The sequence below is a fragment of the Oxyura jamaicensis genome, chromosome 1 (genome assembly GCF_011077185.1).
Source record: "Oxyura jamaicensis isolate SHBP4307 breed ruddy duck chromosome 1, BPBGC_Ojam_1.0, whole genome shotgun sequence".
NCBI classification, from domain to species: Eukaryota; Metazoa; Chordata; class Aves; order Anseriformes; family Anatidae; genus Oxyura; species Oxyura jamaicensis.
This window is the reverse complement of record NC_048893.1, coordinates 198,453,927-198,467,620: the sequence shown is the minus strand read 5'-3', so window position 1 is coordinate 198,467,620 and position 13,694 is coordinate 198,453,927. Positions and strand designations below refer to the sequence as shown.

At 41.2% G+C, this 13,694-nt stretch overlaps 1 protein-coding gene across 10 annotated transcripts in view; it reads left to right on the top strand.

The window, feature by feature from the left end:
* The window catches only part of SYTL2 (synaptotagmin like 2), a 55,776-nt gene that overhangs the window by 27,239 nt on the left and 14,843 nt on the right, over window positions 1-13,694 (top strand). For 7 of the 10 annotated variants that reach the window (XM_035329678.1, XM_035329706.1, XM_035329667.1 and 4 more), the window contains exon 1: window positions 11,526-13,336. In XM_035329678.1, coding sequence (XP_035185569.1) covers window positions 11,854-13,336 — 1,483 coding nt within the window. In that variant the 5' untranslated portion in view covers window positions 11,526-11,853. The other 3 variants (XM_035329715.1, XM_035329724.1, XM_035329734.1) reach the window with 2 other exon arrangements.

Sequence of the window (13,694 nt, the reverse complement as noted above, 5' to 3'; positions counted from 1 at the left end):
TTCACACTAGATTGTACTACAATTTGTAATTTTAAGCTCTGTTAAGGGATTTGTGTGTGCTAGTGAGGCAAGTGGGATGCTTCTCAGTGCTGGTGGAGGACTACAGCTTGCTACTTCCTATTTATTTTTTTTTTAACTAAAACTTAGCCAGATTAGACAAAAGAAAGTAATGCTATATTACACCTTCTCAGTACCTATATTCCTAGAGATAAATGTGGATAGCAGCAATTTAGTCAGCTTGTGATTACTGTGTGGGTTTTTACCTTAACAAGGAAAGGCCTGAAACAGAAGGCACAAATTCACAGGAGGTCAGTGCAGAGTGTTCTGTGGTTTTGCCTGGGTTTGGACTTCTGAAGGTTATGAAAATCAGCTGTAAAACTCCAGCTACGGTTTACGGTAGCTCTTACATATAGCTTAAAGGAAAGTGCTTAAAGTATCTGAAAGGAAAATTAACTACTCCCGATCTCATTACTTGAACAAAGGCATAGTGTTACATTCAGAGCTGTGTGCAATTGCTGACCTTCACTGACTCATTACATATCAAGATATTTTTGCTTGTAGCTATGGATGACGAAAATAAGAATGGAAATCTCGCTTATTTTTTCATACTACAAAATTATAAATTCCTGCAGAAGCACAAAAAGCAGTAGAGGAGATAAAGTAATGTTTTGATTCTGAAGGGGGTTATTGGAATTGGATTCTGTCCCATTCCAAGAAGCAATGCAGATGTATGGTCCTTGCTGAATGAGGTGGGGTTTGGGTTTGTTTTCTATACTTATCTTCTAACCATCTTGTGGTAATTCTATCCATAAAGGATTAGCCACCTGCTTAAATGAAACTTATGACCAACTTCCAGTTTACTGCTGTAGAAAAGGAATAGTTGACTTGATTCATGGAACTTCAACTTTATCTTCAGTTTCCTATGGCTTAGCTGGTTTTTGTTTCTTCAGGTTACAGAGGTTGATTTTTTTAATGTTTATCTAGCTGCAAGAAGTACAGGAGCAGTATTTACCAGGGATGTTGTAGGAAACTTAAAACTGTAGAATCACTTGGGTTGGAAGGGACCTTAAAGGTCATCCAGTTCCACCCCCTGCCATGGGGTGAACACCTCGCACCAGACCAAGTTGCTCAAAGCTCCATCCAGCCTGGCCTTGAACACCTCCAGGGATGGGGCATCCAGAGTTTCTCTGGGCAACCTGTGCCAGGGCCTCACCAAACTCAGAGTGAAGAATTTCTTCCTTACATCTAACCTAAGCCTACTCTATTGTAGTTTAAAGCCATTCTCCCTTTTCCTATCACTGCACCCTCTGACAAAGAGTCCCTCCCCAGCTTTCCTGTAGCCCTGTAGCCCCCTTTAGGTACTGGCAGGCTGCTGTAAGGTCTCCCCGGAGCCTTCTCTTCTCCAGGCTGAACAACGCCAACTCCCTCAGCCTGTCTTCACAGGAGAGGTGCTCCAGCCCCTTGATCCTCCTTGTGGCCCTCCTCTGGACTTCCTCCAATAGGTCCCTGTCCTTGTGCTGGAGGCCCCAGAGCTGAACACAGGTCGCATGAGAGCAGAGCAGGGAGAATCTCCTCCCTTGACATGGTTTTGATGTAGTTCAGGCTGCAGTTGGCTTTCTGAGTGCATATTGCAAGCTCATGACAAGCTTTTTGTCCACCAACCCCTTCAAGTCCTTCTCCTCATGGCTGCTTTCAATCCATTCTCCACCCAGCCTGTATTTGTGCTTGGGACCTTGCACTTGGCCTTTTTGAAATTCACAAGGCTTGCGTGGGTCCACCTCTCAAGCTTATCCAGGTCCCTCTGGCTGGCATCCCTTCCCCCTGCCAACTGCACGACTCAGCTTAGTGTCATCCACAAACTTGCTTAGGGTGCTCTCAATCCTCCTGTCCACGTCATCAATGAAAATACCAAACAGTGGTGGTCCCAGTACGGACCCCTGAGGAACACCACTCATCACTGGTTTCTTTGCTGAAAACTTCTCCATTCAGGATCACCTTAAGGCCCAAAGCAGGCATATTTGTAGTAGTAAAGTGAAGTATTTAGAGCAGTATGTGAAATTTATAGTAGTGTTAAAAAATAATAATCTTGAGAAGGCACCAGATCTGATTCCGCACATAATTCAAGCGTAGTGGACTTCTGAAATAGTCCCAGTGTAAGACCCAATGTAAATACTTCTCTTTGCTTGTTGTGAAATACTGTATGAACACGTGGGAAATAACAATATTCTCCCTTCATGTTTTAGCTGAAGTGAGTCAGAGCAAATCAAACAAAGCAAAGAACAGCTGGGTGAGCAATGTTAATAAAGAAGTCTTTGTGCCACCGGAACTCCATGGCATTGTGGAACATCAGGAAGAAGAAGAACTGAAGTCTGGTTCAAGGTAAGCTGGCTGTTCAGTCACAGAATGCGTACATCAGGACTGGTGAAACGCGTGAGCTGTAAGTTCCTTCCAAAATATTGTCCTTCCCTCTTATTTCAGAGATCAACTATCTCCTCCGAGCAGCCCAAGGAATCAATGTGTATGGAAGGTTGACAAATCATAGTTATGCACTGTTAGTTGGTCTGTATTCAAATGCAGCTATCTGTAGGTGACTTCTACAAGGAGAAAGCTGCCAGTGCTGTGTGGAATGGTCCCGTGCATGTTCCTCATATCACAATTTGGTCTGGCTTCAGAAACGAGACCAGGATTTTCAGGTTAGACTAGCAGGCTGTGATTGGTCCCTTTACTAATACGGGGACAGTAACCTCTGCGTCTCTGCATTAATTCAGTCACTCAGTGAGATGAGACTGTTGATTCAGCCTGAATCTTAAACTTGGATCACACAAAGAATCAGAGACTGAAAAATTGCCTTGGAATGGATTTACCATGGTGGGGGTTTTAAGACCCCTTAGACTTTTTAAGGAGGCCAAATATACTTCTGATGGAAAAAAGGGATGTTGGAGGAAAATAAATGTTATTCTACCAAGACACGTCTCTCTGCAAGGTAGTCTTCCATTCAGAGTAAGGCAAGACAGCTTGGGTGTGACTGAATGTCTACAGTTGTTGCAGAAAAGCTGGATAAGCAGTTTCTGAATTAAGAAGGGTTTTGTATTTAATCACTCTAGCTCAAGTCCACAAACATTCCAAACAGCTCCATTTGGCTTCAAAATATCCTGAATTGACTTCTGAGAGAAACATTTCCTCTCTAAAATGCCTAGATGTTAATTTGCTGTGTGAAAAGCTTTCAAAACGGCTGTGTTTGAAAAGAGAAATGGTGATCTCCTAGCTAGGGAGTCTCCTAGCAAATGGAAGCTAACATCTTTAAACAGCTAGGTTCTCAACCCCATTGAGGAAACAAGAAACAAATACATCTATTATTTATGCTTCCAGTGAACAGAGTGAGGTAAGAGCCAGAGTTACTTTTAGAATTACTGTTTTACTTCTGGTTTTACTTCTGTGCCATTGATTGGTTCTGTAAACTTTCACCTTTTTGTCTGTTGTCTTCATCCTTCTCTGTACGTCCTTCTGTTTTTTCTTTGCAGCAAGGCTTGTCTCCTGCTATGCACTTGCACAATATCTAGTAGCAGTTCCATCTTTCACTTTCGTGGTCTGCAAACTGGGCATACACGCTCATGATGAATGGCACCAAAGGTTGGTGTAAATCTTAACGACTCTGGCTTGCTTTGCTGGTCTTTCTTACCCTCTACATTTCGTTATCAGTGAACTCAGAGGGGTGTCTGTCCTACCCATGTCTGAAATTGTCCTGATATGTCAACCAGACTGCTTTGTCTATAGACTTCCCAAAAAAGTTGTATGGTAATAGTGATTAAGTTTGCATAACACAAGAAAGAGCTCAGCTTCCCCTCCCAAGCTGACTGATAATACTGGCAGTGTTAATTTTTACCCAGTGTAGGTTATTTACAGTGGCTTTTACCTTCACAAGACTATGGAATTATTTCTTTATGAACAGCAGAAGGCATGCTGCTGTGTAATACATTTTTACAATATTTTGCATGTCATCTTCCACCTTAGGGAAAGGAGATGATACTTTAAAGGAAGTACAGCTTCATAATGTTATTTGTACAGTTACAACTTCACAGATTTTGTGACTGATCAGAGGGTAATACACTTCATAAACTGCTAGGGCAGCCTCTTCAAAAAAAGCATAGTGAGGTTTAAGAGAGTGTAGACTGTTTGGAATGTGACCAACTTGATTGTGATCTTTAACTTCAGGTGCTTTAATCACTTATTTCAGGTCACACCCATGTGAATTGTGATAGCTATTATCCAGGACCCTCTCCTACCCTCTGCTCCCAGTTGTGCTGGCTGCCAACTCGCGTACCTTATTTATGTGCGCTCAGGATGTTCCCCCTAAAGCAAGCTGCCGTAGTCCAGGCTTCGTGAAGCAGTTGGAAGCAGGCCTGAGGAAGGGATCTGTAATACGTGGGCTGGGCACTTACTTGCCCTCACTTTGCATACATGCTTGATTAGATGTGTCAGATTATTTGCTTGCTCCAGCGTTTCACATTTGGTAAGCCAGTGGGGCAAGTCTATGTGCAATTCATTGCTTATGATTTCAGTAGAGGCTTATTTCACTGTAACTGAGGTTAGTCTATGCAATGGTGCAGCTGGGAAATTGCAGGAGGTGCCATACGTAATTCCTCCTTTCTCTTCTCTCGATCCTGGACTTTTGAAGAGCCTGGTCTGACCTGGCTGTACCTGCGTCTAATGGCAGCAGCTGATTGAAATTGAGAGGGAAGAACGATCCTAGGAAAGCAGTGGTCCTACCTGTTGGGGGGAAGAAGGGATGTTTGATTCAGGCTTTAGGATAACACAGCCACAAGGAGTTAATTTCTGTTGACTCTTCCTCTTGCAACACAATAGCCTCAAAATGGCTGGAAGTAAGGGGATGAAATCAAGTATCACTCTGGATCTTGGTATTGCCTGAAGTGAGTTACCAGTTTCTGGTGTTCAAATGCTGTGTGTGTTTCAGGCTCTGGGGCTTTTAATATGTTCTTAAAGTGCTACATTAAGGATATGTTTGTGGGAATTTTATTTTTAGGTTCGTTTTTGCTTTTCCTCCCTCCCTTTCCTTCCCCTTAGAAGAATGGGCTTCAGGCCATCGCTGGCTTGCAGACTTTGCACAAAGTAAGCAGCTGCTAACCTCAGGACTGGGACCAGAAGATACGCAGTAGACCTCTTTTGTTCTGGATCCTATTAAACCAAACCACTTCTCGCTGTATGTTAGTTCAGTTTTAGTAGATCTACATTTGCATGCTTCTGAGGGTCAAATTCAGCCCTGGGGCCAGCTCAGTTGCTGTTTTGTCAGGGTGCTGCTATGTTAGATGTAATCAGCCCACAATAATATTAAAATTAGCGCCGTGAGCTCCATCCCCAGACCCCAAATGTCCAACTCCTGTAACGAGGCTATGAACGCTTGTTTTTTTTGTGGGCGTTGTATCCCAAGGTGCCCGTCGCGCATACCAGGCCAGTCGTGTGAAATGTCTTTTGAAGGTGTAACCTTGGACGGAATGAGTTTTGATAGCGTGACTCAGACTGTCAATATTACCTCTGCTCAGTGATAACCATCTGTCTGTGTGCTGATTCTTGAAAAAGGGCAGCCTTAAAGGGGTTTCCTCTTTCAAATTAGGATCTGTAGGGGTTTTTCTTCCCTAGGGTAGAAAATACTCTTAGCCCACTACACTGAACGGGTGACAAGTGTGGGTCCTAGAGTTCTGCTAGGTGAAAAATTGAACAAAAACCCCAAGTGTTAAAATCCATGTAACTTTTCTGGAATAATAGGGTTGCTGGGATACCTAGATAAGCCCATTTATGGAGCACTGTTACATTGCACTGGCTTTACTCCTTCCAGACAGGAACTCCTGCACCAGATTTCTAACCCTATGGGACAAGCCCAGGAAGGTTTATTTGCCTGAATGTGAGGCCGTTTCTGAGCAGACGTGTCAGGCAGTGCACGCAAATCTCTAACCCCTTCCTCTGCCTTTGCTCCTGCCTTGACCTTGTTGCCTCTTGGTTCCTGTCCAGTGCTACCAGCGCCTGCACGGGTTTGGATCTGCACTGTGTTTTTCAGCACTTTGTTTCACAGAATTGCAGTGTTGCAGTTTTTTAGCCAGGTAGTATTTATTAGCTTGGATTCGTGCACTCTTTGATTAGCCTTGTGAATGCACGGGTCTCTTTGGCTTTCTCATCTGTATGGGTTGTGGGAAAATTCCCATGTTCAAACCCTCTGTCAAGAAACTCAGTTGCAGGGTCTTGTTTTTTGTTTCCCCACTTCTTTCCCTTTCCCCCCCTCAGGATTTTCAGTATATAATGCCAAAGTAATGACTCTTTAATTCTTCCATGGTACATCTGAAGTAGCATTGCATTAAAATATTTCAGGACTGTATCCATGGTCCAGAAGCATTCTGAAAATTCTCTCTCAACCTGTAAAAAAAAAAAAAAAAAAAAAAGAGAGAGAGAGAAACTAATCAGAAGAATGTCTGATACATTTCCTACACCCAGAGTACATAAGAGCATTGCCCTTGTTTAAAATGAGGGAAGGGTTGAATCATTCATGACCTAGACCTTAAAAGAAAAAATAAACATGTTTGTCCTGTTGGGTAGTAGATGGTCAAGATGAGACACAAAGTACAGGAGCTCGTAAAAACCAAGCACAAACTCCAGCTCTCATAAAAGCAAGAACCCAGATTCCAGCCTGGCAGAATGAAGATTCTTTAAATATATGTATCTTCACTTTTTTAAAAAAAAGCCTGAGAACTAAGGATCAAAACTGTAACGTGAAATGATATTTTTGGAAAGAAATGAAAAGTTTCACTATTAAGCTCTTTGAGAACAGAACTATACTTCTTATTTAGGAGCTGGTATGAAAAGAAGAAACACAATCTGTTAGAGCTGATGGCTGAGTGTGAGAGGCTGCTGCAGTTAGTGTTGCAATAGAAGAATTTACTTTGCTCACCCATGAGTTTGGTGCATCCCTGAAGTTTGTATCGCTATGCACACAGGTGTGTTTCTTAAAGGTAGTGCTGAACCAAAAGAGCAAGGAAGAGATGGGGAAGGTTATAGCTCAGATAACTGTTTTTTCTGTTTTGTTTCTAACACCTTGTGTTCAGGCTGCCTGTGAAGTACCTTCCTTGTAATGATGCTTCTCCACTTGCACAGTAGGAGTGATGTCACTTTTCAGATGTGCTTTGCAGTCCAGGTGGCCACCAGCCATTTCCTCTGTTTTGAGGTTAGCTGTGCTGAAACCTGGAGAAATTGGGAATGTTGCTCTCTGCCCAGCAGGGCAGACTGTTGCTGGTTACATGATCAGAGAGATCTTTTAGACTCAAAATATAAACAAAATCTGATGGTTTTTTTTTGGGGGGGGGAAATCCTTTTGCAAAAAGTCAAGAACGATTTTTTGATGTATTACAGGAGCTGTTTCTTCTGGTTGTTTTAAGTTCTTCTTCCTTGGGGTATACTTAGTCAGGACGACAATTAATAACTTCATTCATTTGCAAAATCTGTGGTTTGATAACATCTTAATTGAAGGAATAGCTTGTCAGGTGTCCCTCTGAGGGAATCTGCTCTTCTCTGTGGCATGTCAGATCTTTGCTGTAGTGCTCAGGGAGTTCCCCTGATTTTTCTGGCTTGGCCACTTTGCAAAGCTCTCTTTTTACTGTACTTAGCAATTTTCTCCACTTTGGTTTCAGCCCTAGAAGTACAAATGTAGGACAAGAATAGTGGTAATACTGGTACTGTTTAGAGAATGACATAAAGCTTACTTAAAAGTATAAAAGATAGCAAAAATGCCATTCCTGTCCTGGCAAGTAGAAGTTACACTGAGTTCTTTAACAAGCAAAGAAATTGTTGCAAGGAAACAAAGCATCAAGGACATCGCCTTGGTATGGAAAGGAGGAGGTCTAAAATCTGATGGAGAAGGTTCTAAATCTGATGAGAACACCGAAGAGAAAACTTTAGGTGCCAAGAGGCCGTATTTTAGTATGTGCAACTGAATACCTGTTTCGCATTTTTAAAAGGCCTAAAATAATGCCCAGTTTGCTGAGGTTGTTATATGTTGTTTCCTTGCAGTTCTAAAACAGTAACTTCTGGATTAGACAAACCAGAGGGAAGATCTACGAAGGCAGCAGTCTCGCCAGTAAAGGTATGATTGGTATCGAGCACAGATGTTATCTCTTTACATTTTTGTATGTTTCTTTGCTTTAATGATCAAGATAATTTGGTATTTGAGGAAGAAAGATAATAAGTTGGAAAAAATTAGTATTTTTTGTTTTGGAGGGAGATAATGGAAACCAGTAAAAGTTCAGTTCTGATGTGCTGTTATGGCTATAATCACTGGCTTTCTGTGCTTGACATTACTTCCAACTCCTTTAGCCACTGAAAAGAAATGTCTTGCTACCTTCCACTATCTCTAAAATACAGAAGTAGAGAGAAATTCTTGTAACTTGCAACAATTTGGGATTTTTCGAGTGTCTTTAAGTGGTGGTTTCTCCCTGATGTTGGTGACTTGAGGAGGAACAGGATTAGGCTGTCACTTCCATTTCTGATAGTTCCATGGTTCACGTTGTTCAGGTTTCTTGTCACGTCTCCAACTTAGGAAGCATGCCTTTAGACTCAGCCAACAGCGTAGTGAGGCAGGGGAAATCACTGCGCTTTCATGTATTCTGCCACAACTGTACTGATAAATAACTTGACTCCAATTGTAATGTCCCTTCCTTTTTTTTTCTTTTTTTAGCAAAGGATAAATCCGTTTAATTCCACTGTATTAGGTGATAACTTGAGCAGCGGAGAATCAGAAAACAGACCAGACATTCTACCTCAGCTATCAAAGAAGGGTAAATATTATGTTTACCATGACAGAATCTCTTGGTGGTGGATATGGAAATTTTTACATTTGTTGCTTCTTATTGTAGGATAATTCAAGTAGAACAGTTATCAAAATCTGTTTTATCAACTAGTTCATTTCAAACCTAAAGTAAAACAGGAATAAATTTAAGAAAATGGCTGTTTCACACATGTAAATGGGTTTTGATTCTTTTTTCACCCACAGTTCTTGTCAGCATTACGCACTCTATCTGAAAGGACTGTTTTGACTCAAATCACTAGTAGAGAACATAGAAATTTCCTTGAGTTGGGCATTGCTATCTATCTACATGACCTTCCAGTAATTGCTCCTATTAGCTCGACAGAAGGGTCAAGCCTAACTCTTTGATCTTTTTTTTCTCAGTCCTGTTTATTTTAGACTAAAAATAAATCCTGCCTTTCCCCCAGTATTCTCTGCAAGCAAGTAGATAAGTGGTGATATATATGGGCAGTTGAGATTGTAGTTTACAGGTTTGTGTGTGGAAATTGCTCTCTTGTATCTGTTATGAAGCTTTTTCACAGAAAAGAGGGAGACTTACACATTAGGAATAAAAAGAATCTTCATATCCCTGCTGAGAGATCATTCCTGCTTTTTAGCCTGTTCTATATATAAATTAAAATAGTTTTTTTTTGTAGCTTTTGTCTTCTGAGCCTGAAGAGATGCTTGTGTATTCAAAAGCTGCCCTTCCTTGCAAAGTTTGTCCCTTGCAGGATTTATACTGATCGGAAATTTGGTTTGCTTTCATCAGTTTTTCCTTATTCTAGGAATAGTAGCCACCTAGAAGATTTTCATCTGTTAAAGCTTCCTGTTACACACAAAATGAAAACTTATGTTCAATTTCCTCCTGTGTTTTGCTGCATTTTTAATGAACCAATATTATCACTGCATTCTAGATCTGTAGGGGGCACGTCATGCCCCCGAGTTTATGCAGGTGAATGTCGCGTAAACTCATGATTTCTCCTCTGTATACGTTTTGCAGAAATTTTGTCGCCTTCAATAGAGAGCCAACCTAAACCAAATGTACTGAATGATGAAACTGAGGCACCTAAGAAGCCTTCTGTAGAACCTACGGATGAATCACAGAAAGGACCGGTTAAGCATCCCATCCCAAAAGCTAGAAAATTAGTTCACAAAGTAACAGATCCTGTGCCACAAAGAGAAGACATAGCTCCAAAACCGGCCAAACGGACCCAGGGAGTGAATGGCACTGGTATACTTCCCAGGGGCATTCTCAAACGCAGTTCAAGTTCCAGTTCCACTGACTCAGAAGTTCGTGTTAATCAGATGTTAGATGTTCAGAGTAAGAGTAGTATTCCTACTACAACTATTTTTGAAGGAGAAGTTGAGAAGAACACTCTTACACAGGAAGCGGAAGAGTCCACACAAATTTCACTGGAAAAATTAAAACAAGTGAGGTTTTCATCTAGCATAGGAAAAAGAGCATCTCTGCAAAGCCCACAGATACATCATAGCAAAGAAACAGGAGAACTTGATTTGTTAGAATCTGGTGAAAGAAAGACTAGTGTAAATGATGCTGTTGGAACAGATTCACTTGGGAATAAGCAAACTTCCACTGTAAAGCCTTTGGGAACCCATTCATCATCTGTACATGTGAAAACACACAGCTTACCGGAAGATAAGTCTGCATCCAGTCCTTGTGACACTAATGGGTCAGTCTTCCTGGTTAATGAAATGCTCCAAACAAAGATGGTTACTCCTAAGAAACTTGAAACTCCGCAGAAGACCTCCACCAGTATCCTATCAAATAGCAATAAGGAACTGAGTGTTGATGAGACATGTGAAAATAAATCCAACCAGTCCTTGAGCCGTGAATCAAAGTCACTCAGAAACTCTACTGGTAAGAGACTAACAGGAGTGAGGAAGAGAATGCAATAGCATATAGCCTGTATTCATTAATGCTCAAATTGTTAGTACATAAAAAATAACAATTAAGAAACAAATGATGGTAACATGCTATGTGTTGCAGAATTTCTAAAACACTTGGATTCTAATTCTCTAATGTTTTTAGATAATCTCCTATTGGCATTCTTAAGAGTTAGCAACCAGATTTGAGCCTGGCTAGGCATCTTTAATGTGGATGATAAAGGTGACGTGGTGGCACCTGGATAAAATTCCTGTAATAAAGCCTGGTGAATGTGCCTGGATGGGAACTGAAGAATTCTTGGTGTACTGCAGTTGTCTGTCCTCAGTAGTAATCCAGTTGTGACTTGAGGATTTGCTGTTGTGACTAAACATAAATATGCTATTTTTTTCCTCCCTCCCCCTTCATTGGAGCCATTTCCTTTAGAATAGGAATAACCAATCTTATCAGCTCCCACCTGCAAAAGTAATACGACTAATCTCCCAGAAAAAGATCACTTTTCAGTAGGATATCTTAGTGATAAAGAATTCGCACTCTTTCCTGCAGTATGGTTCTTTCCAAAACCACAGGAACAGAGAACTCTTTCTTCTGCTAAGAATTTAAATAAACACAAAACCAGAAACTGAGCAATTTTTTTCAAGATTGGAAACTTTTTATTCTTGTGTCTGATTCCTAACTCTGATAAGTTTGTTTGTTTGTAGATGAACAATTGCTTTCTGCTGAGACAAAAGCACATGAGGTATCAAATACCAATTCTGCAGCTCTTCAGCAAGGTAAGCCTGATCTTGTTGAGGAACGAGATGCTAAACACACTTTCAAGCCTGACAAACATGCCGATGAATTTGTGAAAGTGGCTGATGAATCTGTGTCAAAAGTCTTAGACTGGTTTAAAAGAAGTTCTGGTACTGAAGATAGGAAATCTGTATCAACTAGATCTCAAGGCAGGGAACTTGAAGTTGGCTCTTCAACTGGAACAACAGTTCTTCCTACAGAATACAGTGGAACTAGCGTGGATGGAATACCAGAAGCTATAGAAGAGTTACCATCTGGAAGGGATAAACAACTGAATGCTATTTCACCCACAACAGTTATTTCAGAAGATAAACAGATGATAAAAGAGAGGAGGAAACCTAAGCAGGGGGAAGACAATGAGAAGCAAAATGACAAATCAGTAACTGAGCCTGACTGTACAAGAATCGAAGATAAAGAATCGGGTCAAGAAATCAAGCAACAAAATCAAAAATCACATGTCTGGGAACATCATGAACACAAGCTACCAGCTCAGAAATATGAATCGGAGAAGGCAGTAAGAGAAAAAAGAAGAATAAGGGAAATTAGAGCATTCTGGGAAAGGGATAAAACTATCCCCAGTCACAGAGAGAAAGAAGTTGGTATCAATACTAATGCATCAGGTGGTGGTGCATTGAAAGGTCTCAGAGAAAGTGACAAAATAAAGCCAACTACAGAACACCTGCCTTATGGATTGGATGATCAGAGCGAGAATACACTAAGAAGTGCTGAACTGAGATGTGCAAATGTGGCTTCAAAAAATGAATGTCAAAACTCTTCTGAGTTTGGAAGAGGGTGTGAGGTTAGAAAACCAGAAGGAACACTTCCAGCTGATGGTGAAATTCAGGAAGCCACAACATTGGCAAAAGCCAGTAACATAAAGCGTAGAATTTCTGCCACTTCAGCTTCCCCAGAAATAATTAAAGATAAAGATGGGAAAGAAACATCTAAAGGAAAAGTTGGTGCTTGTTCCCAACAGAAGCCCAGCTTCCAGGTTTTTACTTTAAAAGAAAAAACGAATGAGAAGTCCAAGAATCAAATTTCAAATCCTTCACAGTTTCAGAGTTTGAGAAACTTCTGGGATGCTGGAGTTAAATTACAGAGCAGCCTTAACAGGGGAGATGTTTCTTTGCCAAATAATACTGTCCATAATAATACTTCAATAACCCATGAAAGAAAATCAAAGGAAGATAAGGGCAGAGATAATGTGAACAAGCAAGTGTTAATCCAACATCAAACACAAGCCTCTGAGAGAGAAAAAACAGAGAAATTAGATTCTGTGATACGTGAACTGCCTCTAGGATCTCTTACCTTAAAAGGTCTGAAGGTAACACACACACAAAACACAGACTCTGTCCAGCCAGTCAAAAAGCCAGTTATCTCTCAACCCCAGGAACAGATGGGTCTTCAAGAGCATGAAGTTAAAGAACATATAGAAAAAAGTATTGTTTCATCAAAGGAACATCCTCTCAGAGGATCTCAGAAGATGCAAGCTGGTTTGCAGAACCTGCTCAGAGAAACCTCCGTATGTCAACCCCCAGAATTAAGGGTAGGGATGAAAGCATCTGAAACAATAAATAATATATCACAAACTAATTGTACTGGAGAATCAATATGCCAGCAAGATACCAGTCAGTCTGAAGAGGTCAATGAGACCGCAGAGAGGTCTGTTGCCCCATCCAAGGTCAGTGGCTTGAGTTCAGCTTTAGAGAAACTGATGAAGGAGGCCTCTGAAACACCACCTCCTAAACCAAGGCGTGTGGACAGGACGTTACAGAGGACTGCTGAGATGCAAGTTAAAAACACAACCTATCAGCATGATGGAGAGTCACTGCAGGAAATCAGTGAACACATAGAGAAGTCTGTTGCCCCACCCAAGGTCAGTGGTTTGAGTTCAGCTTTAGAGAAGCTGCTGAAAGAGGCCTCTGAAACACCACCTCCTAAACCAAAACGTGTGGACAGCACAGTACGGAGGACTGCTGAGATGCAAGTTGAAAGAACTACCTCTCAGCGTGATGGAGAGTCACCACAAGAAATCAGTGAACACGTAGAGAAGTCTGTAGCCCCATCCAAGGTCAGTGGTTTGAGCTCAGCTTTAGAGAAACTGATGAAGGAGGCCTCTGAAACACCACCTCCTAAACCAAGACGTGTGGACAGGAC